General features: G+C 43.8%; 2 protein-coding genes across 5 annotated transcripts in view; one reads left to right on the top strand and one right to left on the bottom strand.

Annotated features, from left to right (window-relative positions):
* Positions 1-48: 48 nt before the first annotated feature.
* Positions 49-25,715, bottom strand: PDIA3 (protein disulfide isomerase family A member 3). 2 transcript variants are annotated; one of them, XM_005559378.5, is made up of 13 exons: positions 25,447-25,715; positions 18,236-18,314; positions 15,326-15,443; positions 10,844-10,951; positions 9,196-9,325; positions 6,473-6,589; positions 6,030-6,155; positions 5,153-5,335; positions 3,492-3,600; positions 2,438-2,566; positions 1,757-1,836; positions 1,506-1,563; positions 49-484 (listed from the first exon to the last, which is right to left on the bottom strand). In XM_005559378.5, the coding sequence occupies exons 1-13, from the start codon at positions 25,611-25,613 to the stop codon at positions 371-373; spliced, it is 1,518 nt and encodes a 505-aa protein (XP_005559435.1). In that variant the 5' UTR covers positions 25,614-25,715; the 3' UTR covers positions 49-370. The 2 variants fall into 2 exon arrangements, with proteins under 2 accessions (XP_005559435.1, XP_005559436.1); XM_005559379.5 differs by lacking the exon at positions 1,506-1,563.
* Positions 25,716-25,857: 142 nt separating this feature from the next.
* Positions 25,858-27,386, top strand: part of LOC102115029 (cation channel sperm-associated protein 2-like) — a 29,115-nt gene continuing 27,586 nt past the window's right edge. For all 3 annotated transcript variants that reach the window (XR_012414908.1, XR_012414909.1, XM_073995721.1), the window contains exon 1: positions 25,858-26,105. The gene's annotated coding sequence lies outside the window, so the exon portion shown is untranslated. The remainder of the gene's footprint in view (positions 26,106-27,386) is intronic.

Genomic DNA, 27,386 nt, shown 5'->3' with positions numbered 1-27,386 from the left:
TAGTGTGCAGAGAACACCTGGTTCTCAATCTTGTGGAAAGTAAGACAGTTTAAAGGGGTCTCATTTATTGTCACTGTTCCAAATGTACAAAAAAAATTAGAAAATACCCCCAACTCAACCCCACCCCCAAAACATTCCCCCCAACACAAATAATTTTTCCCAAAACCACAAACATAAACTGGTCCTGGTATTTCCATAAACAGTGCAGCTAAGAAACAGTTTAGAGAAAATTTAACAGGATTCAGATTATATCCATTCTGTCCTCTCAGCCCTGAGAGGTAATAATTCCCATATGGGTCCCAGTCCTCCCTAATGGTTTTCCCATCTCTGGTGGAAGAGTCCTTTTACAAAGTGGCGTTTGGCTACTGCTTTAGAGATCCTCCTGTGCCTTCTTCTTCTTCTTGGGTTTTTCTTCTTGAATTACAGGGGGGTTTGTAGCTTCTCGTTGTAGATAGCTAATAAAATCACTTAATTCACGGCCACCCTGAAAACAGAAAGATTACCTTAAAAATGTAACTTTTTAAATAACCCTGATCTGCTCCAAAAAGGAAGACTTTTGAGTTTGTAAAAGCACATTAGCAGCCACATATACTGACCATGAGAGTTTAAACAGTTTTTAGTTAAATAAACCCAATTAGCCTGGCGTGGTGGCTCACGCCTGTAATCCCAGCACTTTGGGAGGCCAAGGTGGGCAGATCACCTGAGGTCAGGAGTTCAAGACCAGCCTGACCAACATGGAGAAACCCGATCTCTACTAAAAATACAAATTAGCGGGGGGAGGGATTGCATTGGGAGTTATACCTGATGTAAATGAAGAGTTGATGGGTGCAGCACACCAACATGGCACAAGTATACATATGTAACAAACCTGCACGTTATGCACATGTACCCTAGAACTTAAAGTATAATAATAATAAAAAAAAAATACGGCCGGGCGCGGTGGCTCAAGCCTGTAATCCCAGCACTTTGGGAGGCCGAGACGGGCGGATCACGAGGTCAGGAGTTCGAGACCATCCTGGCTAACACGGTGAAACCCCGTCTCTACTAAAAAATACAAAAAACTAGCCGGGCGAGGTGGCGGGCGCCTGTAGTCCCGGCTACTCGGGAGGCTGAGGCAGGAGAATGGCGTAAAAACCCGGGAGGCAGAGCTTGCAGTGAGCTGAGATCCGGCCACTGCACTCCAGCCTGGGCGACACAGCGAGACTCCGTCTCAAAAAAAAAAAAAAAAAAAAAAAATACAAATTAGCCAGGGTGGTGGCACATGCCTGTAATCCCAGCTACTTGGGAGGCTGAGGCAGGAGAATCGCTTGAACCTGGGAGGTGGAGGTTGCGGTGAGCCGAGATCACGCCATTACACTCCAGCCTAGGCAACAAGAGCGAAACTCCGTCTCAAAAATAAATAAAATTAAATAAGTAAATAAACCAACCCAATTAAAGAACTATGTTTAAGAGTGTGTGTTTATGTCTGTGTATGTATTTGTGGGGATATGGGACAATTCACTTACTTCATATTTCTTTGGATTTAGCTTCTTGTTGGCTGGAGAGAAGTATATGGTAGGAAAACTGGGGAAAGAAACATTTATTAATTTGAAGCAGTTATGTGGGCTCATGTGCAGAACTCTTAAGCCAAGAAGGAATCAGTGGTTCTTCCTTCAACTGGAATATGAAGACTGTGTCTAGTAATGATTTCCTGGTGGTTACAAGCTTTATTCCAATCAATTGCCTAGACACTTTTGTTAATTTTTAATCCACTTACCCTCTGACTTCATATGGAGAAGGCACATCATTGGCTGTGGCATCCATCTTGGCTATGACGATATTTGGGTCTTTGCTGAGCTGTTAATAAAACAGGTTAAATGTTTACATTTCAAATTTTCAGTGACAGAGGGACACTTAAGTCAATTCAAGACTTAAAACAATCTCATTCTTCAAACACTAAAAATACAAAAATTAGCTGGGTGTGGTGGTGCGCACCTGTAAGTCCAGCAGATAAACTGCTGTTCAGGTGGGAAGAGTGCTTTGCAGATGGTAGTACCTCACTTTCCACAAGCTTCCCTTTTTTCTCTTGTATTAAGACTACATATTGCCACCTTCAAATTTACCTGGTCTAAATAAGACATTACAGGGGCTAAGTCAAATGTTTTAAGATGAAGAACCATATGGATTCATGTAAGCCATTACCAAAATTCAGAAGTTCTTAGATATTTTGAACTATTATCTAGATTGAGCCTGAGGAATGGAATGTTAAAAGTGGGTATCTCAGGCACTGCACAGGCTGGAGCACTAGGGGGCAGTCAAGAGAAAGTGAGTAAACAGCAAGTAATTGGGAAAAAAAATCTACAAGTACTTAGGAACCAAGCAAATGAGCCAATGCTGAATACATTTATAAACTTTGCTCCCGCTCAAATGTTATCCTCAGAATAGGGTTCATACTTACCTTCTCTCCAAGTTCTTTATACTTGGGCTCCAGATTCTTACAGTGACCACACCAAGGAGCATAAAATTCAATCAGTACATCTTTATTTTCATTATTCACTATTTCATCAAAATTCTCTGCTACCACTACCTGGAAAACACAGAAGAATCTCTAGTTGGTAAGGTAACATAAGAAAATAAATTCACAAGCTGTATTTGTTTCTAGACCCAATCCCTCTCTAATTTGATGTGTTACCAAGGAAAGTAAGTCATAGAAACCCAAATCACATTTACAGATTAAAGATGTTGTCATTCACTAGATACCAACTCGTTCCTTTGTCTGTCACCTATCAAACTATGTTCAGGAAGTTACAGGATATAGAAGTGCTACCCAACCGTTCCTTAAAGTAATTTCAAGCCAGGCTTGGTGGCACATGCCTGCAGTCCAAGCTACTCAGAAGGCTGAGGCAACTGAGTAAGACCATATCTCTATAAAAAAATTCAAAGTAACACACTGTTCTTAGGGGTTGCTCTATCCTCAAGAGTAACTTAGCCCAATATAAATTTCATCAGAAAATTCTATGCAGGCTTTATACTCTTGCCCCTACCAAGCATTATGAGCCCTGCCGATGCTTTTTTTTTTTTTTGAGATGGAGTTTCACTCTTGTCACCCCGGCTGGAGTGCAGTGGCATAATCTCGACTCACTGCAACCTCTGCTTCCCGGGTTCAAGTGATTCTCCTGCCTCAGCCTCCCAAGTAGCTGGGAACACAGGCACCCGCCACCACACTTGGCTGATTTTTTTGTATTTTTAGTAGAGATGGGGTTTCACCATGTTGGGCAGGCTGATCTCGAACTCTCAACCTCATGATCTGCCTGCCTTGGCCTCCCAAAGTGCTGGGATTACAGGCATGAGCCACCGCTTGGCCTGCCAATGCTTATTTTATGACTCAGGGAGTAAGGACAAAAAAAAAAAAGAGATGGCCAATGAAGTCTTCATTTAGACCCCACAGTTTTGGAACAAAGAAACGAGGAGAGGCAATTGCTCATAGCTTGATGAGGCTGTCAGTACCTCACCTTTACAGGCCCATCATTGCTTTCTGGGATAGGTTCAGACTTCAGGTATCTCTTCAGATTGCCATCAAAGTAATCCTGCAGAAACCTCTCCAGAGCCTTCCCATCACGCCTACAATTGGAAAACAAGGGTAAGGCTTGTTAATCTGTTCCCACCACTGAGAAAATTATAGCAATTGCTTTGAACAGTTACTATGTATTTTAGCTTTTCAAGGCTAAAAAAAAGGGGAATTCTTATCTCTCAATATGCAGAACTACAGACTGAAGAAACAAACCGTTTTTTATTTCTAGTGTGTTCTTTGTGGATTTCAAAGTTCAGAGAAAGAATCATTGGTCTGCTAGAGATTCATTTTTGTAAAAGAACCAGGTCTTATTGCTCTGGAGGATAGTGTGTGTTTACAGTATTTCATTTTATTGATTGTCTCACAAGGAATATTTTCTCTTGTCTCAATCTCCCAAAATCTCAGAAAGTGAGGATAAAAATTGTTTCTGGGGTCTTAAGATCTTCCTGATTCTGAGTTTACTTTAGACTCATGTGGTATTTCAAAAAGAAAATACATTCTGTAGGGATGAGGGGGGAATGGTTTGGTTTGAAATGACATCCGTATCAATGAGGCTGTTCAATCTTTTTTTGGATTTTTCCATTTTTTAGAGACAGGGTCTGGCTATGTTGCCCAGGCTGGCCTCAAACTCATGGGCTCAAGTGATCTTCCTGCTTCAGCCTCCCAAAGTGCTGGGATTATAGGTGTGAGCAACCACATCTGGCCCAAAGGAGGTTGTCCAATCTTATCTTTTTTTGTTTTTTTGAGACACAGTCTTGCTCTGTCACCCAGGCTGGAGAACAGTGGCGTGATCTCGGCTCACTGCAACCTCTGCCTCCTGGGTTCAAGTGATTCTGGTGCCTCAGCCTCCCTAGTAGCTGGAATTACAGGTGCACACCATCACACCCAGCTAATTTTTGTATTTTTAATAGAGACGGGGTTTCACCATGTGGGCCAGGCTGGTCTCGAACTCCTGACCTCAAGTGATCCACATATCTTGGCCTCCCAAATTGCTGGGATTACAGGTGTGAGTCACTGTACTCAGCCTTTATCTGCAATTAATGACCAAGTGGAATTATGTAAGAATTCCAACCTGCCATCCTTTCATTAGTTTTCAGAATTCATTAAGGATCATAATCCTTAAAGTATCGATATGTATTTATTTATATTTATTTATTTTTTTTGAGACAGAGTTTCACTCTTGTTGCCCAGGCTGGAGTGCAATGGCACGATCTTGGCTCACTGAAAACTCCGCCTCCCAGGTTCAAGCGATTCTCCTGTCTCAGCCTCCCAAGTAGCTGGGATTACAGGCATGCACCACTGTGTCTGGCTAATTTTTGTATTTTTAGTAGAGACGGGGTTTCTCTATGTTGGTCAGGCTGGTCTCGAACTCCCGACCTTAGGTGATCCGCCGCCTTGGCCTCCCAAAGTGCTGGGATTACAAGTGTGAGCCACTGTGCCTGGCCTAAAGTATCTATATTTAAATTGAGAAAAACGACAGTCATAGGTCTTGATTAAAAGACCTATCTTCACATTCCAGGGTTATTGTTCTTTAGAAATCCTTTGTAGTATAAAAGGCTTTAATAAATGCCTTGGAGAATCAAAGCCCAACTAGCAACTCACGAGAACTCCTCCTGCATGACAAACTTCTCTCCTTTAGCAGTTCTGATAGCAACAACAGGAATCTCTCCAGCAGTGCTCTCCAAGCCAAAATCAGAAAGTTCATGGCTAAAGGTTTTGCGGCTAGCTACAGCAAAGTTGAGTTTGTGCCCAGCATCCAGAAATTTCTTTGCCACCATCATTACCCTGTGGGAAACAAGAGACATTTGTGCCAAGACTATACAGGGTGGTCAAGCACTTTTGAAACTAAGCAGCAAGTGACTGGAAAGCAAAGACTAACTTCTATAGTTCTAGCCTTCTGGAATCAGTCTGAACAGTCTGAGCTTCTGGGCCCTGACACAGGGTTATGATATACTTCAATGCCTTACTGAACTTCACTGGCAAATTGGTGATGCCCAATCAACTGGTGCATTCCTGCTAAATCTTGCTGTAATATACAACTGAAATCTGTTTTAGGCATAATGACTGATCTGAAAAGAAAATTTGTAAAGGTAAAATGCACTGAGAGTCTAAATGTGCAAGTAAGCACAATGTTTAAGTGCATTTTATATCAAATTTCCACCTTCTACTTAGAGTCACTGTGTCACAAAGCAAAGAAACACCTATGAAATACATGCCCAACAGATTTTGAAAACAGTTTATGTTATTTGTCCTATGGCTTCAAATGTAGTTTTTGGAAGCCAAATGTTCCCATTCTTTCCTGCTCTTATACCACACATGGTAACAGGACAGTAATTTTAATTTTTTTTTTTTTTTTTACAGCTTCTTAAGGAACCATTTATTGTTTTACAGATTCTTAAGGAAACAACAAGATAGTTAGAAGGGACTGTTTATACATTGGGTAAACTTGTCCATGTGGGAAAAACATAATTCTTATTACCTGTTTCTCCAGTAGTTGGAACCTTTAGCATTCTTTTCATAGTCCACATCATAGTAAGCAATAAGTAAGTCCTTGCCCTGTATCAAATCTTTATTGTCTTCTGTCATGTGAGGGCAGATACCAAAACTGAAATGAAATAATCCATTATCAACTGGCTTGGCAAGTTTTTAGCTATATCATAAAGTTGCCACAAAGTAACTGATAGCATTTATGAAGGAAAGAGATTTTCAACATTTAGGACAAGTACTGAGCAATATATACCTTACAGGATGACAACAGGAGTTCTAACACCCATACATTACTGCTTTAATGTAAACTCAAACTATTATTATTACAATCCCCCCGAATAGACCGTTTAAGCCAAAATATAGCTCTGCTTAATAACTGAGGTAAACAAACTAAAAAGCAAATAAATCCCAGACAAGATACAAAGAAGTACTCACATGTTTTCCTGGATGAACTTTTTAATTTTGCCACTGGTCATTTTTTGCTCTGTATATGCCACAGTCTTGTCCTCAAACTTGTTAGTCAGATGTGAAGGACGAAATAAGATGATACCCCTTAAAAAAAAAAAAAGTCTCAGTAGGCAGATAACAGTAGAACTGTCTCCCATCCTTTTTTTTTTTTTTTTTTTTTTGAGATCGGGTTTCACTCTGTTGCTCAGACTGGAGTGCAGTGGTATGATCATAGCTCACTGTAGCCTTGAACTCCCAGGCTCAAGTGATCCTCCCACCTCAGCTGCCCAAATAGCTGAGAACACAGGTGTGCACCACCATGCACAACTAATTTTTTATTTTTTAAAATTTTTAGGGCCGGGCGCGGTGGCTCACGCCTGTAATCCCAGCACTTTGGGAGGCCGAGGCGGGCGGATCACAAGGTCAGGAGATCGAGACCACAGTGAAACCCCGTCTCTACTAAAAATACAAAAAATTAGCCGGGCGCGGTGGCGGGCGCCTGTAGTCCCAGCTACTCAGGAGGCTGAGGCAGGAGAATGGCGTAAACCCAGGAGGCGGAGCTTGCAGTGAGCCGAGATCGCGCCACTGCACTCCAGCCTGGGCGACAGAGCGAGACTCCGTCTCAAAAAAAAAAAAAAAAAAAAAAAAAAAAAAAAAAAAAAAAAAAAAAATTTTTATAGAGATGGGGGTCTCACCATGTTACCAAGGCTGGTCTTGAACTCCCAGGCTCAAGTGATTCTCCCATCTCGGCTTCCAAAAATGCTGGGATTACAGGCGGAGCCCCCATGTTTCATATAATGCTCAGACTATCTACTTTTGCTGCCACTTTTAACTAGCAATATCTAAGCACACAAGGACTCTTTTCTAGTACCACAGATTCAGCAACATGACATTCTCATTAACACTAAGATGCTAACCACCTTAATCTTAAGTGCAATAATTGGGTATAGGGTTTAATACATTTTGGGTTGGAAAATTAAGAGAACATGGTTCTAATCATAGTTCCCCAACTAATTCCAAACACATTGGACCAGGTCTCAATTTATCCTTCTGGTCTTCAGCTTTTTCATTATCTCAAAAGGGGGTTAGAGTAGATTTTCAAACCTTTAGAAACAATAGCAGGCTGGGTGTGGTGGCTCACGCCTGTAATCTCAACACTTTGGGAGCCTGAGGCAGACAGATCACCAAAGGTCAGGAGTTTGAGACCAGCCTGGCCAATATGATGAAACCCTGTCTCTACTAAAAACACAAAAATTAGGCAGGTGTGGTGGTGCACACCTGTAATCCCAGCTACTCAGGAGGCTGAGGCAGGAGAATCACTTGAACCCAGGAGGCAGAGGTTGTAGTGAGCCGAGATCATACCACTGCACTCCAGCCTGGGCAACAAGGGTGAGGCTCCGTCTGAAAAAAATAAAAACAAAAAACTCAAACTTACTCTAAATCTTCTCCTTTTCACACATGGTTAGTGACTCACTCCTTCCTATCCATTGCCACCAATGCTGTTGACCGAGTTTAGACTCTCACAAGTCATCCTCAGTTTAGATTCTCCTTAGAATCCTTGGAATTCTCCTTAGAATCCTTTGAATGCCTTTCACCATTCCCCCTTCAAACCATTATCATGTGGTTGCCAGTGACTTCTTCACAAATTTAACCCATTTATGTGGGAGGTTGTAAATTGTTTTTGTGAAAGATCAGACCTTGGCAATGACCTTGAGCAGGAGGCTACCACTCCCACAAGCTTAGTATTCCAATAATAGAACACTAGGCATTACTCCCCAGCCCAGAGTCTTTCAATGGCTCTCAAATGTCTAAAAGATAAAATCTAAGCTCTTTTGTATGGCACTTAAAATTTATAATTTGGTCTTTGCTTAATACTCCAATCTTATCTTTCATTATCTCAATCACAAACAATACTCCAGCAGTACTATGGGCCCCAACATGCCTAGGCTATCTTACATTTCAAGGCCTTCACTCCTGGTGCTCTATCTGGAATAATTTTTATTTCAAAGGCTATAACCTTCCAGAAAAAACCTCATCCTTCAAGAGTCACCCCCTCTATGAATTTTTCTGATATTACCCACCTACCCCAAAAGAAGAAAAACAATCACTCCCTCTTTTGTACTTCTAACCACTCTGCATATAGTTCTATATATACTTATACTTTCATTTTTACATATGTTCATGTATACAATCTCCCTTTACTAGATAGAGGGTTGTTCCCTGAAGGCAGCAATAGTTTCTGGCATGTAGCATAATGCCTCGAAAGTACTCAATAAACCCTTGGGAAAAATTAGGTATAAAAATGACCAATTCAGATGGGTACGGTGGCTCATGCCTGCAATCTCAGCACTTTGGGAGGCAGAGGAATCTGAGACCAGCCTGGGCAATATGATGAAACCCTGTCTCTACTAAAAATACAAAAATTAGCCAGGTATGGTGGCACGTGCCTGTACTCCTAGCTACTCAGGAGATTGAGGCATGAGAATCATTTGAACCTGGGAGGCGGAGGTTGCAGTGAGCAGAGATCACACCACTGCACTCCATGTTGGTCAGGCTGGTTTAGAACTCCTGACCTCAGGTGATTTGCCCGCTTCAGCCTCCCAAAGTGCTGGGTGACAGAGTGAAACCCTGTCCCAATCAATCAATCAGTCAATCAATCACACCAGTTCACACAATAATACTTCGTCCGGAGATTCAACTCAATCACTTACTCTCCATTATCATCATACTCGTTCACCAGAGACTTAACATTCGTATGTGCAAATCGGTAGTTATCCCTCAAGTTGCTGGCTGCTTTTAGGAACTCAGAGTGAGCTTCACTGAATAAATCATCGAAAAAACCTATACAGAAAATATTAAACACAAGGAAGAAGCAATAAGTGCTAACAGATAGATATTCCAAACCGTAAACGTCTATTTTTCAAGGGTTTCGTTCTATTTTGAGGACTGGGTCTGCTTTGTCATGACTACCTCAGACAGGCACAATATTTAGGATGAGAATTTTCCCTCTACCCTTTACGGACACATTTCTTGAGAGAGCCAAGGGAGAAAATTTGTCAGTGTTCAAGTCTTCATTCTATTTTCCCATAATTGAACAAATTCGGGCAAATTGCTTAACTTAAGAGTTTCAGGTATCAGAAGGATTAAGATGATACCTCAAAATAAACTGTAAACCACTTCACCCAATTTTTTTCTTTCTCTGTATTTGTCTTTAGAACTACTCATTTCTAAAGTGACTAAAGTGACTAAAACATAAATGTTTAATGAATACATGCTAACTCCTTGTAAAATAAAAAGAATCAGTAAAATTTAGGTGATAAAAAGTGGCTTTTGGCCAAATTTAAACAGTAAACCATATTCTGCTGCCAGAAAGTCAGTATTTTTTGTTTGTTTTTTGTTTTTGCGACAGAGTTTTGCTCTTGTTGCCCAGGCTGGAGTGCAATGGTGCGATCTTGGCTCACCCCAACCTCTGCCTCCTGGGTTCAAGCGATTCTCCTGCCTTAGCCTCCCAAGTAGCTGGGATTACAGGCATGTGCCACCACGCCTGACTAAGGTTTCTCCATGTTGGTCAGGCTGGTTTAGAACTCCTGACCTCAGGTGATTTGCCCGCTTCAGCCTCCCAAAGTGCTGGGATTACAGGCGTGAGCCTCCGCGCCCAGCAAAAGTCAGTTTTATTACAGTAATTAGGAGACTAAGAGAAGTGCAAACATAGCTTTTATGTTTATATTTATTTTTTAGTCAAATGTATTATATCACATTTAAAAAACAAAACAATGAACATCTAAGATGCAGAAAGTGTTTAACTTGCTCATGTCATTTAAAAATGAGATATTGCAACACATGAGAAAGCAATGAATGCTGCAAAAACAAGACAAATCCTAGCAATCTGATTTTAACTTTTAAGTTCCCTAATTATTGTGAAAATAGCAGAGTTGTATTATTTACTTGTATCTTCCGACCTTAAAACCTTATTTTCAGTCATAACTACCTTATTATATGAGTTAAATCTCAGTTTAAGAAGCATTAGAAAATGCTGAAGATATTCCTATCCTAGTCCTTTATTTTTTCTCCCATGCCCACCCCTCCTAGTCCTTTAATTGAAATTAAACCTTCACATCTATAAGAACACAAACCCACCCAAATAAAACACCAATTGCCCCCACATTATAATTACATTATATACTAATTATATAATGCACTATAGTACATTATATTAATTGCTAACCCAATTCTGTCAGTTGCCTTTTCAACTGCCCCAAGGTTTCCTTAACTGCTTTAATTCTGTGGCTTTCCCAGACATGGAGGGTTTTGGAAATCAAGTTGATGATTCTGTGGCACGGTTTAATATTTGCTACTTACCTACTACAGACGCATCTTTATCACTAATGAATTTCTTAAATTCTTCCTCAGTCCTGAGAGGCACTGAAGCTGGTCCTGCCTGCTTCTTCAGGTGGCTGACAATTCCATCTTAGAAGTCAAAATAAAAGTTGTAACAACACAACTTATTTATAATTTTTGAGAAGGCAATTATTCATGATTCAAAATTCAGAAGGTACAAAAGGGTATATGACGAAATTTTCTTGCCACCCTTGTCCCTAGTCACCCAGTTTCCTCCATATAAGATTTCAGTTTCTTTTTTTTTTTTTTTGAGACGGAGTCTTACTCTGTTGCCCAGGCTGGAATGCAGTGGTGCAATCTCAGCTCACTGCAAGCTCTGCCTCCCATGTTCATGCCATTCTCCTGCCTCAGCCGCCCAAGTAGCTGGGACTACAGGCGCCCGTCACCACGCCCAGCTAATTTTTTTTGGTTTTTTTTTTTTTTTGAGACGGAGTCTTGCTCTGTCGCCCAGGCTGGGGTGCGGTGGCCGGATCTCAGCTCACTGCAAGCTCCACCTCCTGGGTTTACGCCATTCTCCTGCCTCAGCCTCCCGAGTAGCTGGGACTACAGGCACCCGCCACCTCGCCCAGCTAGTTTTTTTGTATTTTTTAGTAGAGACGGGGTTTCACCGTGTTCGCCAGGATGGTCTCGATCTCCTGACCTCGCGATCTGCCCGTCTCGGCCTCCCAAAGTGCTGGGATTACAGGCTTGAGCCACCGCGCCCAGCCTTTTTTGTATTTTTTTTAGAGAGACGGGGTTTCACCGTGTTAGCCAGGATGTTCTCGATCTCCTGACCTCGTGATCCACCCGCCTTGGCCTCCCAAAGTGCTGGGTGGGATTACAGGCATGAGCCACTGCGCCCAGCCAAGATTTCAGTTTCTTGTATATCCTTCCAGACATTTTATGCATAAACAGGCAATTATATATAAAGAGCTACTTTAACCTTTTATTACAGTGGCATAGCGTTATTATTGTTTTAAAAAGTTTTGTTTTCTTTTTAACAGAAACATTGTTTACAATGCATAGTGTTTCACTATAAAAGTGCCACAGTTTAACCAGACACAACTACAAAATTGATGGACATTTGTTTCCAATTTTTTTTTTTTTTTTCCTGAGATAGGGTCTCCTTTTGTCACCCAGGCTGGAGTCCAGTGGCATGATCATTGCTCACTGCAGCCTCGACCTCCCAGGAGGGTCAATCAGATCTCTCTCCTCAGTCTCCTGAGTAGCTGGGCCTACAGGCACGCACTATCACACCTGGCTAGCTTTTTGTATTTTTATAGAGACGGGGTCTCACTATGTTGCCCAGGATGGCCTCCAACTACTAGGCTCAAGCGATCCACCTGCCTCAGCTTCCCAAAGTGCTAGGATTCAGGCATGAGCCTTGTTAAACCATTTTTTTTGTTTGTTTGATTGTTTGAGACGCAGTTTCACCCTTGTCACCCAGGTTGCAATGCAATGGCGCGACTGCAACATTGGCTCACTGCAACATCCGCCTCCTGGGTTCAAGTGATTCTCCTGCCTCAGCCTCCCAAGTAGCTGGAATTACAGGCGCCTGCCACCACACCCGGCTGATTTTTTGTATTTTTAGTAGAGACGGGGTTTCACTATGTTGGCTGGCCAGGCTGGTCTTGAACTCCTGACCTCGTGATCTGCCCACCTTGACCTCCCAAAGTGCTGGGATTACACACATGAGCCACCGTGCCCGGCCCTAGTTAACCATTTTTAAACATACAATTCTGTATACTATTTGTGCTACCTCATGTAAGTGGAATCATATAGCAGCATGTAGTCAGAATTTTCTTTAAGGCTGAATAATCTTCCATTGGATGCATATACCGTATTTTGTTTACTATTCATTCACTGATAGACACTTGGATTTCTTCTAACTTTTGGCTACTATGAATAATGCTGCTGTGGATATAGGTATACAACTATCTTCTTTTGGGTATACAGTAAGTCCTCACTTAACATTATTCATACGTTCTCAGAAACTGCAACTTCAAGAGAAAGAATGCACAGCAAGTCCTAGAATAACACTGTTTCCTATAACATTGATGAGGAAAAAAAAACACCAAGTTTTGTTATAGGTTGTTTCACTTAAAAGTTACAGCTTCCAAGAATCTATTGATAACATTAAGTGAGGACTTAATGTATACTCAGAAGTGGGTATACAGAAGCTGGATCATATATATGGTAATTTCATTATTATTTTTTTTTGAGACAGGGTCTCACTCTGTCACCCAGGCTGGAGTGCAGTGGTGTGTGATCTCAGCTCACTGCAACCTCCACCTCCCAGGTTCAAGCAGAATTCTCCTGCCTTAGCCTCTCAAGTAGCTAGGACTACACGTGTGCACCACCACACCCAGCTAATTTTTGTATTTTTTGGTGGAGATGGGGTTTCACCATGTTGGCCAGGCTGGTCTCAAACTCCTGACCTCAAGTGATCTACCTACCTTGGCTTCCCAAAGAGCTGGGATTACAGTCATGAGCTACCGCACCTGGCCTTCCATTTTTATTTTTATTTATTTTTTTATTTTTGGAGACGGAGTCTTGCTTTGTTCCCCAGGCTGGAGCGCAGTGGCCTGATCTCGACTCACTACAATCTCCGCCTCCCGGGTTCAAGCGATCCTTCTGCCTCAGCCTCCCAAGTAGCTGGAATTACAGGTATACGCCATCACACCCAGCTAATTTTTGTATTTTTAGTAGAGAAGGGGTTTCATCATGTTGTCCCGGCTGGTCTCAAACCCCTGACCTCAAATGATCCGCCTGCCTTGGCCTCCCAAAGTCCTGGGATCATACGCATGAGCCACCATGCCCGGCACTATTTTTAATTTTTAAAGGAACTACCATACTGTGTTTTCCATAGCGGTTGTCCCAGTTTACATTCCTAATAGTGCACAAAGTTTCCAATTTCTCTACATCCACACCAACACTGGCTATTTTGTTGTTTTTTGTGTGTGTGAGTGAGATGGAGTTTCGCTCTTGTTGCCCAGGCTGGAGTGCAATGGCACAATCTCGGCTCACCACAACCTCCGCCTCTCAGGTTCAAACGATTCTCCTGCCTCAGCCTCCCAAGTAGCTGGGATTACAGGCATGTGCCACCACGCCTGGCTAATTTTGTATTTTTAGTAGAGATAGGGTTTCCCCATGTTGGTCGGCTGGTCTCGAACTCACGACCTCAGGTGATCCGCCAGCCTTGGCCTCCCAAAGTGCTGGGATTACAGGTGTGAGCCACCGCGCCCAGCCTATTTTATTATTTTTTTTAATAGTAGCCATCCTAATGGGTATGAGATGGTTATCCATATATATATATATGGAGACACATACGCTTTTTTTTTTTTTTTATGGAGATGGGAGTCTCACTCTGTTGCCCAGGCTGGAGGGCTGTGGCACGATCTCGGCCCACTGCAACCTCCGCATGCCGGGTTCAAGCGATTCTCCTGCCTCAGCCTCCCAAGTAGCTGGGATTACAGGCGTGTGCCACCATGCCCAGCGCCAATTTTTGTATTTTTAGTAGAAATGGGGTTTCACCACGCTGGCCAGGCCAGTCTCAAATTCCTGACCTTGTGATCTGCCCACCTCAGCCTCCCAAAGTGCTGGGATTACAGGTGTGGGCCGGGCCCGGCCCACACTGTTTATTAGAGATGGGGACTGACTTATATTGCCCAGGCTGTGCTCAAGAGAGCCTCTCATTTCAGCCTCCTGAATAGCTAAGACTATAGGTACGTACGTGCCACTGCACCCAGCTCATCTGTATTTTTAAAACTTGTTTGTTGCCTTCTTTCCCTCATCCCCCAGAATGTAAGCTTCACAAGAGTAGGGACCTTGTCTGTTTTATCAATAAATACCAACCACCTAGTATATTTAGAATATCTGGCATATTCTTTTTTTTTTTTGAGACGGAGTCTCGCTCTGTAGCCCAGGCTGCAGTGCAGTGGCCGGATCTCAGCTCACTGCAAGCTCCGCCTCCTGGGTTTACGCCATTCTCCTGCCTCAGCCTCCCAAGTAGCTGGGACTACAGGCGCCCGCCACCTCGCCTGGCTAGTTTTTTGTATTTTTTAGTAGAGACGGGGTTTTACCGTGTTAGCCAGGATGGTCTCGATCTCCTGACCTCGTGATCCGCCCGTCTTGGCCTCCCAAAGTGCTGGGATTACAGGCTTCAGCCACCGTGCCCGGCCTATCTGGCATATTCTAAATATGCCATTACAAATACTCAATAAATATTTGTAAAATGAAAAAATGTCGAGCTGACCTTATAAATCAAGTTTGTGTATTTTCTATATTACTTATATAATCTGTTCATTTAGAGAGGTCTTTTGTTACCACCAAACTAACTGACCTTTTAGATGAGGAATTTTTAAGACTGAAAGTACACTGTGTAGAAAAACACATTTTTATGTTTCCACTACAAAGAATAAGGTACTTAACATTAGTTTCCAGAATGTAATTCAGGATCCTTACCAGCAGTCCTAGGTCCATCATAAGCACCTGCTTCTTCACCATCTCTAAATATCTTCAGGGTTGGATATCCACTGACGCCGTATTTATTACAGGTGTTAGTGTTGGCAGTGCAATCAACCTAAAGATCAAAATACACAAACTATTTTCTTAGCCAAGTATCTGCTGCAGGTTCCTCCTATATTCTCAAAATAATAGGATCGGTCAAATCCTAAGGGGATCAAGGAATTCTTGACATACATGCCATAGAACATTAGATTTTAAAGGCACACTGGAGCTTGCCTAACTACATCAGAACTGCCTAAGGAATTCTTTAAAACTGAGATTCCTGGGCCTCACATAATATGCAAAAGTTACGTTTAAATTCTGCTCTTGGAGTCTCTATTAGCTAAAGCAGTGGTCTTCATCTTTTTTCTGCCTCAGAACACATGAGGGATAAATCACTTAAATTATTAACAGTGGCTTACTTTGATTACGACTATCACCAAGGGGATATATAGATAGAGGTACATATCCTTTAGGTGGAATATAATTTGATTTTGTAAATCACCTAGAGCTAGTATCAAAGGTACCAATACTTGTACATGTTCCCTGAGCTAGTTGGAATCTGGGCTATACCATAACATAACAGATCTAGTGAGACCTATCAGGAAGAAGGAAAATAATTTCCTGGAATGAGTCACTTACTCCAACCCAGGTACGAGTACTTTGCATATATTATCTCATTGAATCTCCACAAGATTCTGAAGTATGATCCTTATGCTCTAAGATGCGTAAACTGAGATCCAGAAAATTAACGTGTCTATAGTCACACAGGTAGGAATTGTGATTGCATCTGTCTTTTTTTTTTTTTTTGAGACAGAGTTTCACTCTTGTTGCCCGGGCTGGAGTGCAACGGCGCGAATTCGGCTCACTGCAACCTCCGCCCCAAGGTTTAAAGCCATTCTCCTGCCTCAGCCTCCCGAGTACCTGGGATTACAGGCACCCGCCACCATGCCTGGCTAATTTTTGTAAATTTAGTAGAGATGGGGTTTCACAATGTTGGCCAGGCTGGTCTTGAACTCCAGACCTCAGGAGATCCACCCACCTTGGCCTCCCAAAGTGCTGGGATTACAGGAATGAGCCACAACAGTGCCCGGCTGTGATTAATATTTCTTTTCCTATGGCAAGCTGCTTGATAGGATTAAAAGTAGTTTCCAAAAATAGCCTTATATATGAACTATTTGAGGCTGGCAGAGGTATGAACTTTTAGACTAGAACAACTACGGGTTTACTACAGAATGGCAACATTCTGGAAGCATTACTTTAATTGTAAAAACAAATACAAGTTTACAGTTGACCATTTGGTTACATTTTCATCAATATCCTCATATCATTTTCATATTCCCATCATTGTGATTATCATATGGCAGTTTAGGGAGCTCATTTACTCATAGATTATTATTATTATTATTTTTTGAGATGGAGTCTTGCTCTTTAACCCAGGCTGGAGTGCAGTGGCATGATCTCAGCTCACTGCAACCCCCGCCCTCCTGGGTACAAGTGATTGTCCTGTCTCAGCCTTCCAAGTAGCTGGGATTACAGGCACCTGCCACCACACATGGCTAATTTTTGTATTTTTTTTAGTAGAGACGGGGTTTCACCATGTTGGCCAGGCTGGTCTCGAACTCCTGACCTCAAGTGATCCGCCCTCCTTAGCCTCCCAAAGTGCTGGGATTACAGGCGTGAGCGACCGTGCCCAGCCTCAATGATTATTTTAGCCTTTACAGCTGTACTTCTGCCTTCCATATTTGACCTTTAATTCTTATTTACCATATACTTTACTACTCTGTTTTTTTTTTTTTTGGTTGTTTTTTTTTTTTTTTTTGAGACAGGGTTTCGCTCTATTGCCTAGGCTAGAGTGCAATGGCTCAATCACAGCTCACTGCAGCCTCAACCTCTCTGGCTTAAGCAATTCTTCCACCTCAGCCTCTGATTAGCTGGTACTATGGGAGACTGCCTGTATCTTTAGTAGAGATGGAAATTTTGCCATGTTGCCCAGGTTGGTCTCAAACTCCCGGGCTCAAGTGATCTGCTTGCCTTGGCCTCCCAATGTACTGGGATTGTTTTTTTTAAGAGACAGGGTCTTACTCCGTCACCTAGGCTGGAGTCCAGTAGTATGGTCATAGTTCACTGCAGCCTCAAGCAATCCTCCTGCTTCAGCCTTCTGAGAAGGTGGGACTACAGGTGAGCCACCACACCCAGCTTTTTAAATTTTTTGTAGAGATGAGGTCTTGCTTTGTTGCCCAGGCAACAAACTCCTGGCTTCAAGTGATCATCCCAAAGTGCTGGAATTACAGCTGTGAGCCACCACACCTGGTCTATTTTATTTTACTTCTTATGCCAGTAATTTCCTTAGTCTCACTACTTTTAATTTTTTTTTTTTTTTTGAGACGGAGTCTTGCTGTTTCACCAGGCTGGAGTACAATGGCCCGATCTCAGCTCACTGCAACCTTCATCTCCTGGGTTTAAGCAATTCTCCTGCCTCAGCCTCCTGAGTAGCTGGGACTACAGGCATGTGCCATCACGCCCAGCTAATTTTTGTATTTTTAGTGGAGACAGGGTTTCCCCATGTTGGCCAAGATGGTCTCGATCTCTTGACTTCGTGATCCACCCACCTCGGCCTCCCAAAGTGCTGGGATTGCAGGCATGAGCCATTGTGCCCAGCCACTACTTTTAATCTTTTGAAACTAAGTCAGCTGAGTATTTGCCCAGAAACTAGTATTCACTCTTCTTAGCAGAATAAGAGTATAGAAAATGAATGTTAATCTTACAATTTATTACTGTTATTTTTTTCCAAGTAACAAAGCTGAGACAACAAACTACTTTTTAAAATACTTCACATTCGTTAGTGAAGAACCCACCTGTACTTACCTTTGCTAATGGGACTATTCCTTTTAATCTGGTAGCTGCAGCTTCATATTCAGGAGCAAGTCTCTTGCAGTGTCCACACCTATATACATATTAAAAAAGCCAAATTCTCAGTTTAATCCTGTGAATTTCTTAATGTTGTCTCACTAGGAAGAATCTCAAACTATAATATTACCTTTGAGCTAGTAGACACTTCCAAAAGCAAAATCATCACATGAACATTCATTATTGTTACAGTAAACCAGAACTCTCAGAAGGTAAAGGTCCTACCTCTAGACTGAGGTTGACTCTAGTACTGGCTCAACCCAGGGCAGCTTTATTTTTTCAATACAAAGTATAAGTAAGTCATGAAAGCTGTAGTCAAAAGTGTACGCCACATTATTAAAGAGGGTTGAATGGGTTAATGCTCTTTTGACCAATTAATGAGGCTGAATGAAGGACAAGATAGAAATAATCCCATTTCTGATAGAACTCCCCAGAGGAAAATACAATTCCCTGGAAAACCAGCATTGTGGTTGTTAAAAATTGTGACTGAAGCTCACACCTGTAATCCCAGCACTTTGGGAGGCCAAGGCGAGTAGATCACTTGAGGTCAGGAGTTCAAGACCAGCCTGGCCAACATGGTGAAATCCCATCTCTACTAACAATACAAAAATTAGCCAGGCGTGGTGGTGGGCACCTGTAATCCCAGCTAATCATGAGGCTGAGGCAGTAGAATCGCTTGAACCTGGGAGGTGGAGGTTGCAGGGAGCTGACATGGTGCCACTGCACTCCATCCTGGGCGACAGAGCAAGACTCCGTCTCGGAGGTGACAAAATTGTGACTGAAACCCTGTAATGTCTCAAGTATGATATTGTCTTTTAGATGGCAGGCCTGATTTTTACAGCTACACAGCTCACCTGGCCATGAGAACTGATAACAAAACATGTAAACTAGAATACCTTTCCCAGAGGGCCATCAGAAGCACCTGCTCCTCTGCCCAGAAAGTCCTAATCAGTGTATATACAGCCAGCACCAGCTGTACATCACGTCTTCAAAAGCCAATGGGTTGCAGAGGGACCACGTTAAGAAGGTGAGTTCTATAACCTCCCCACAGACAGCAAAAATAGAAAGATAATATAATAGAGAAGAAACTTGAGCAGATATATTTCAGTAGTCAATTATGTAATTTTATTAAGTGATGGATGACTTGGAGATATTGTACATCCAAAACTTGTTTAAAATAAAGGACTATAAGAGCTTATTCTCCAAGGTCTTCAAGAGGCCTATTAAAGTATAAAAGAACCAAATGACAAATATAAAATTCAGGATAAAGGAGTGTATAAGATGGTAAAGGGGCACATAGGGAACTTCAAAGTACTGGCAATGTTTTTCAGACAGAGTGCAAACAAATGGTATTCCTTATGCTGTATTTCACAGATTCATTTTTTTTTCTGAAATTAAGATATGTTTTGCAGTCATGTTATAGTTTCAATGGTAGTATTTCTTTCTCAGTGAGACACAAGATAGTTCCTCTCAAAATCAGTGATATAAGATCTTATGTGTGTGAAATAGGGTATTACTCATTATATCCTCTGTATTCCTTTAATATTGCATAGTAAATGTATTTTAAAGGGAGTAACAACTGGATCTGGGTCTTGAAGGATTTAGCGCTTCCGAGAGGAGAGGGCAGGGTATTTAAGATGAGGGAGACAGCAGAGCAAACATAAAAGAATACCAGTAATCGTGATGCATTCAGAGAACTGTAAAGGGCTCTTCTGAGATAATAAATGTGTGTGCATGTGTACTAACACTACATCAATTAGCAATGTCAAAGACTGACAGAAAGGGAGAAAACAGAGACAAGAATAAAGCCATCTAGAAGATAGTATATTTCATATGGCAGACAATAAAAGCTTGTACCAGAGTGGCAGCAATGAGAATAAAGAGAGAGAAGAGAGATTTCTGTTGAATATATAGTAGTTGTCAAGGCTGAGGCAACAGATTTATGCGTTAATCGTTTCAACTATCTTCAAACACTTCAAGATAAAAAAATCACATACAATAGTTACTAGGTCAAGCTAGTGGGTGTCAACTCTAGATGCTTATCAAAAATACCCATGGAGCATTAAAACAAAAAAAGTATGCATGGCTTACAGATTGAGAATCTCTAGAAATCTGGGGAGCAACCAGGTGTGTGTGTAAGCTGCAAGGCTGGGACTAAAATCCACTGCCTTAAACTCTGGCAATATCCATAAGCTCATCAAATCCAGAAAAAGAGTTTCAACGAGGCGGGAGGAAACTCCCCTCTTCAAATCCACCAGGAATGGAACTCAGGTGGTATTTAAGGGAAATCCGAGTCAGTTAACATACATCCTTCAAGATTAACCACTACTTCTTTCACCCACCCCTAGAAAATATTAAAACATAATTAATTCTACCTATCCTCAGGGATGGCACCTGGCAGTTGATAATGAATTCTAACATATATTCACCCAATAATCATCACTTCATCATGTGTGCCATGTGTCAAGTGCTTTTTGATAAGTGCCTTATCAAGTGTCTTTGATAAGAAAATTGATATAGTCCTTTCCTTATAGGAACACCAGTCTGGCAGGGGTGACAGAGTATTATTAGATGCCAACAGAGAGGCAGGATCAATCAGTTAGTTGTCCAGGGAAGGGAAAAAAAAAATTTGAGCTAAATGCTGATGTTGAAAAGATCAACTGGGGGTGGGAATTACAAGTAAAGAAATTAGCACATATATATATATACTTTTTTGAGACAGAGTCTTGCTCTGTCACCCAGGCTGGAGTCCAGTGGCATAGCTCGGCTCACTGCAACCTGCACCTCCCGGGTTCAAGCAATTCTCCTGCCTCAGCCTCCTGAGTAGCTGGGATTACAGGCTCCTGCCACCATGCCTGGCTAATTTTTGTATTTTTAGTAGAGACAAGGTTTCACCATATTGGCCAGGCTGGCCTCAAACTCCTGAACCTCATGATCTGCCTGCCTCAGCCTCCCAAAGTGTTGGGATTACAGGCGTGAGCCTCGGCACCTGGCCATTATTGATTACTACTGCCCTAGAGGGTAGCATACACATCTATAGCATAAATAGATGTTGAGGACTTAATTTTAAATATTAACACTGATCAATAAATTTTCAGATATTTTCAAACATTTAAATAGTGTTATTTCCCCACAGAAATTGAGATATTCTTATCCTTAGAAATATATAGAAGATTAACTCCATAATGGAAATATTAGTCTACAAAATCAACTGCAAAGAAAGCTTTCACTACGCCAGGCACAGTGGCTCACGCCTGAAATCCCAGCACTTTGGGAGGCCGACGCAGGTGAATCAGGTGAAGTCAGGAGTTCAAGACCAGCCTGGCTAACATGGTGAAACCCCATCTCTACTAAAAAAAACAAACAAAACACACGCACACACAAAAAACAAAAATTAGCCAGATGTGGTGGTGCATGCCTGTAATCCCAGCTACTAGGGAGGCTGAGGCAGGAGAATCACTTGAACCTTGGAGGCAGAGGTTGCAGAGCCAAGATCGTGCCACTGCACTTTAGCCTGGGCAACAGAGACTCTGTCTCAAAAAAAAGCAAGCAAGCAAGTTTTCACCTTTCACTTTCACTTGAAACATGAAAGTGGAAAAAGAACTTGCTTTAATAGGTCTATTTTGTGATGAGAATAAGATTTTTTTAAAAAGTCCATTTTACTTTCTTTTTTGAGACAGGGTCTCACACTGTCCTTGAGGCTGGAGTGCAGCGGTGCAATCTCAGCTCCCTGCAACCTCCACCTCCCAGGCTCAAGTGATCCGCTCCTCCCACCTCAGCCTCCTGAGTAGCTGGGACTACAGGCGTGTGCTACCACGCCCGGTTAATTTTTGTCCTTTTTTGGTAGAGATGGGGTCTGGCCATGCTGCCCAGGCTGGTCTCTAATCCTGACTCAGCCTCCAAAGTAGCTGGGATTACAGATGTGCGCCACCACGCCCAGCTAATTTTTGTATTTTTAGTAGAGATGGGGTTTCACTATGTTGGCCAGGCTGGTCTTGAACTCCTGATCTCAAGTGATCTGCCTGCCTTGGCCTCCCAAACTGCTGGGATTACAGGCATGCACAACAGGACCAGACCCCATTTTACTCTTACTAAGGATTCTTTAACTATTTCTTGTAAGATAGTACTCCTGAACTGTACAAAGGAATATAGCAGTCAGAAAACATTTCCAGCTGAAATGTTAATAAATAAAAATACCAAGGCCAGGCTAGGTGACGCAGGCCTGTAATCCCAGCACTTTGGGAGGCCGAGGAGGGTGGATCACCTGAAGTCAGAAGTTCAACACCAGCCTAACATGGTGAAACCCCATCTCTACTAAAATGCAAAAATTAGCCGGGCTTGGTGTTGCATGCCTGTAATCCCAGCTACTCAGGAGGCTGAGGCAGAAGAATCGCTTGAACACGGGAGGTGGAGGTTGCAGTGAGCCCAGATCATGCCACTGCACTCCAGCCTGGGAAACAGAGGGAGACTCTGTCTCAAAACAAACAAACAAACAAACAAACAAAAACTCTGGGCGCAGTGGCTCACGCCTGTAATCCCAGCACCTTGGGAGGTCGAGGTGGGCAGATCACCTGAAGTAAGGAGTTTGAGACCAGCCTGGCCAACATGGTGAAATCGCATCTCTACTAAAAATACAAAAAAATTAGCTGGGCATTGTGGCAGGCACCTGTAATCCCAGCTACTCAGGAGGTTGAGGCAGGAGAATCACTTGAACCCAAGAGGCGGAGGTTGCAGTGAGTCGAGATCGTGCCATTGCACTCTAGCCTGGGCAACAAAGCAAAACTCCATCTCAAAAAAAAAAAAAAACAAACAAAACTGTAATGGAATGTGAAGAAATAAAGACCTCAAGAGGAGACTTCTTTAACTCCAAATTGCTCATTCAGAAAACTCATCTTCCTTGCTGACATCGCGGAGGATGACTTTTTCTTTTAAACCAATTAAAAGCAGACACCACAGCAGAGATCCACCCAATTCTTGGGATAGTCAGTGCCTGATGGGATATGTAGTTCTTAGGGTAGCACGTGTAACAACTTCAAGTAGGAAAGACCCCTTTCAATTCAAACAAAAAATTCTGTGGTTTTTTTTTTGTTTTTTTGATTTTTTTGAGATGGAGTTTCACTCTTGTTGCCCAGGCTGGAGTGCAATGGCACAATCGTGGCTCACTGCAGCCTCTGCCTCTTGGGTTCAAGCTATTCTCCTCCTCAGTCTCCTGAGTAGCTGGGATTACAGGCATGTGCCACTATGCCCGGCTAATTTTGTATTTCTAGTAGAGACGGGGTTTCTCCACGAACTCCCAACCTCAGGTGATCTGCCCACCTTGGCCTCCCAAAGTGCTGGGATTACAGGCAGGAGCCACTGCGCCCAGCCCCAAAATTCCTTTTTTTTTTTTTTTTTTTTTGAGACGGAGTCTTACGCTATTGCCCAGGCTGGAGTGCAGTGGCGCGATCTCGGCTCACTGCAAGCTCCGCCTCCCGGGTTCCGGCCATTCTCCTGCCTCAGCCTCCTGAGTAGCTGGGACTACAGGCGCCCGCCACCGCGCCCGGCTAATTTTTTGTATTTTTAGTAGAGACGGGGTTTCACTGTGGTCTCGATCTCCTGACCTTGTGATCCGCCCGCCTCGGCCTCCCAAAGTGCTGGGATTACAGGCTTGAGCCACCGCGCCCGGCCTCAAAATTCCTTTTTTAAATTAATATTCTAGTGGCCCACTATTCTCCAAAAATTCCTACTTTAAATTGTTGCATGACCCCTGTAGTAAAAAGCATCACTCAGATCTGACAAACTCAGTGACACCCCCAGCTTTTACAAATTTAGTGACACCCCCTCAAAGCTAACAGCATGATTATATAATTGGGAAGAGTTGTTCCTAAGAGAGAACATGAGTTCCAGAGATGTATAAGAACTCTCCATATGTGTAATCTGTACTGTCAGCCCCAGAAATGCCCTGGACACAAAATCTGTCCAAGCTGAAAACAAAATTTGCCAACTCTAGTACATCACTTTGATTCAGGTGGTCTTTACTACAGGACTTTTTTTCGTGCAACTCTTAGCTAGTTGATTGAGGCTAAGAAGAGAAGACCTGAGTCTGAAGCAAATAAAAGTTATATACAACTTTTACCGACATTTTTGAACACAGATAGTTTTAAACCAAGGGTCACTGTGCCAGGAGGGGAAAAATTAAGTACTGTAATTATATATATTGAATTATATATAGAAAGCTATCCCAAGGATAAAGGAATCACTGTTTACCCTGGTAATGATCTGGAGGTTTTAAACACACACACACACACACACACACACACACACACACACACCCCCCTAAAAAAACCACTCAAGTTGACTGGGCCAGAAATCTTATTTGCTCTTCCTTCTCCCCAACAGATTTTTATTTCGAATTAGTTCTATCTAAGGAATTTACACCCTTGTTCATTTAAGTCACCCTAAAGTGGAGTATTTAATCAATATTGGTTACTTTCTCATTGGAATCCTGACATTTTAAAGAAATTCTAATTAAAACGGACAATATGGACAGATTCTGATGGAATTATTCTTGTTCACCTACTCTTTTCTTTTGGACAGAGGTGTCTGCCGGGACTGAGATGTAAGTGATCAGCTGAAGGGAGAAATTGTACACCATGTGATGGACAAATTATCTGACTCAAGAAAGCACTTACGACCATTCTGCAGCCACTCAGTGACCTTGGCTAGAAACCAATGGCTGTGCAGTGTGAGGTAAGAGGAAAGTAAATACCCTAGGGATCCAGGACTTGTGCATTTGGTGAAACGTCCGCTTCCACTACAAGGCTTTGGGATGTCTAGTCTGTAGACTGGAGGAACGTTAATACTGACTCACGCAGAAACGATATAGCTACACACTGAACTGGGGGAAGGGGTGGCTAAACCCTCTGCAAATAGGAAGTGCCGCAAGAGCACTAGGGTGAGGATGAGGCCCTGCGTGCGCGCAGCCTTCGGGTTTTCCTTCTCCCGATCAGCACCGACTCCCCCGCTCTCGGCGAGGCGCCTCCAGCCCCCGGTAATGAGAAATGTGCCCGCCGCAGCAAGGGCCCACAGGAATGAAGGGCGCCGGCGCTGCGTAGGCCCAACAGTTCCCCGCGCCCTCGCCCCCGGCCCAGCCCGGCCCTTCTTCCCCCGTCCCGGCAGAGTGGACTCACCAGGGGGCGAAGAACTCCACGAGCATGAGGCCCGCAGAGCCCGTGTCGGAGACGCGACTCTCGAAGTTGTCGTCCGTGAGTTCTAACACATCGGAGGCAGCGGCGAGGCGGGCCGCGGCGAGAAGCAGCGCCACGCCCGGGAATAGCGCAAGGCGGCGAAGGCGCATGGCGGCGAGGTGGGGTGGAGGCGGCCGGAAGGGTCGCGGCTGAGCTGGTACTGCGGAGGTCGGGCGCGCGACCACACACCGGCTGCCTGCGCTCGCGCGTCTGGCCTAGGCGGACCTGCAGCCGGAGGTCCCAACCCCCAAGCCCGGCTCGGGCCGCTGTGTGGCAGCCGCCGATTGGCTGCGCGGCGCCTGCGTCGGGCGGGCGGGACCAGCTGGTAACCGCCGAGTGGCCGGAGTGCGGGGCGGGGCCGAGGCGGCGAGTGGCTGGGAGAGCGTGGCTGTGCCCGGTCCTAGGCAGGGGTCAGGGGCTAGGGCCGGGTCCCGGGGTGAGCCGCAACCTGGGGGTCGGGCGGGGCGGGGAATGGGGCGCAGTGAGGCCGGGAGCCGGTCCTGAGCTCGTCCTGCGTAGGGGTAGCCGGGCCCAGGGGGCACCTGAGCTGGAGGCGGAAGCGTGAAGTCGGGACTGAGTGGGCGAAGAGAACCTGGGCTGAGGTGAGGCCCAGAAGCGATAATGGAGGAGAGAAGGAGCTAGCCCCCGAAGGAGTGTTGGGGTGGACACACCTGGGACGGGACCCATTTTCAAAATGTCAGGCTTTTGCATTTTGCCCAATTTCTTTTCACTTGGTTTCTCTTTCGTGGGCAGGCCAAGTCCTCCCCGAACTCCACCTCATTGCCCGATTCTCTCAGGCCCAGGTGGGGCCCAGATTCTTGTCCAGCCCCGGGCCCCTGCCCTTGTGGCTGCTCCTTTTTTTTTTTTTTTTTTTTTTTTTTTTTTTGAGATGGAGTCTTGCTCTGTACCCCAGGCTGAAGTGCAGTGGCGCGATCTCGGCTCACTGCAAGCTCCGCCTCCTGGGTTCACGCCATTCTCCTGCCTCAGCCTCCTGTAGTTCAGAGTAACTGGGACTATAGGCGGCCGCCACCACGCCAGGTTATTTTTTTGTATTTTTAGTAGAGACGGGGTTTCACCGTGTTAACCAGAATGGTCTCGATCTCCTGACCTCGTGATCCGCCCGCCTTGTCCTCCCAAAGTGTTGGGATTACAGGCGTTAGCCACCGCGCCCGGACTTTTTTTTTTTTTTTTAATAAGCTTTTAATTAGAAATGCCGTCACAAAGTGAAGATGCCAGACCACTTGATCAACTGCGCAATGTCTTTACGCCTCTTAGCCCCTTTTATTTTAAAAAAAAAACCCTGAGTACAATGTTTGTTCTTCCCAACTGCTCCTAGTGCCTAAATGTGGGTACATTAAGGAATCTTAAGGGCAAAGAGGGTGGGGTGGAGGGGACAGAAAACCTGTGATCCTTGGTGCAACTCCAAGAATGAAATGACCCTTGATGCTTACATTTTCTTAGCAGACATGACCACTTACCACCAAGAAGGGCAGATGCAGCTGCCCCGAGCTGATGCCATTCGTTCACGTCTCATCGATACTTTCTCTCTCATCGAGCATTTGCAAGGCTTGAGCCAAGCTGTGCCGCGGCACACTATCAGGGAGTTACTTGGTCAGCAGCATATTTCTTCACTAATTTAAATTTAAGACTCCTATGCACATCCTCTACATTTAAGAGTGGAAAATTGCCGGGCGCGGTGGCTCAAGCCTGTAATCCCAGCACTTTGGGAGGCCGAGACGGGCGGATCACGAGGTCAGGAGATCGAGACCAGCCTGGCTAACACGGTGAAACCCCGTCTCTACTAAAAAAATACAAAAAACTAGCCGGGCTAGGTGGCGGGCGCCTGTAGTCCCAGCTACTCGGGAGGCTGAGGCAGGAGAATG

This window comes from Macaca fascicularis, chromosome 7, assembly GCF_037993035.2.
Source record: "Macaca fascicularis isolate 582-1 chromosome 7, T2T-MFA8v1.1".
Taxonomy (NCBI): Eukaryota; Metazoa; Chordata; class Mammalia; order Primates; family Cercopithecidae; genus Macaca; species Macaca fascicularis.
The sequence above is the reverse complement of the archived record's forward strand: the minus strand, read 5'-3'. Positions and strand labels throughout refer to the sequence as shown.

Coding starts and splice junctions, on each gene's coding strand:
- PDIA3 (XM_005559378.5), bottom strand. CDS start 25,613: ATGCGCCTTCGCCGCCTTGCGCTATTCCCGGGCGTGGCGCTGCTTCTC. Junction 15,444..18,235: donor GAATAGTCCCATTAGCAAAG/GTAAGTACAGGT, acceptor TTTGATCTTTAG/GTTGATTGCACTGCCAACAC. Junction 9,326..10,843: donor TAAAGATGCGTCTGTAGTAG/GTAAGTAGCAAA, acceptor TTTTCTGTATAG/GTTTTTTCGATGATTTATTC.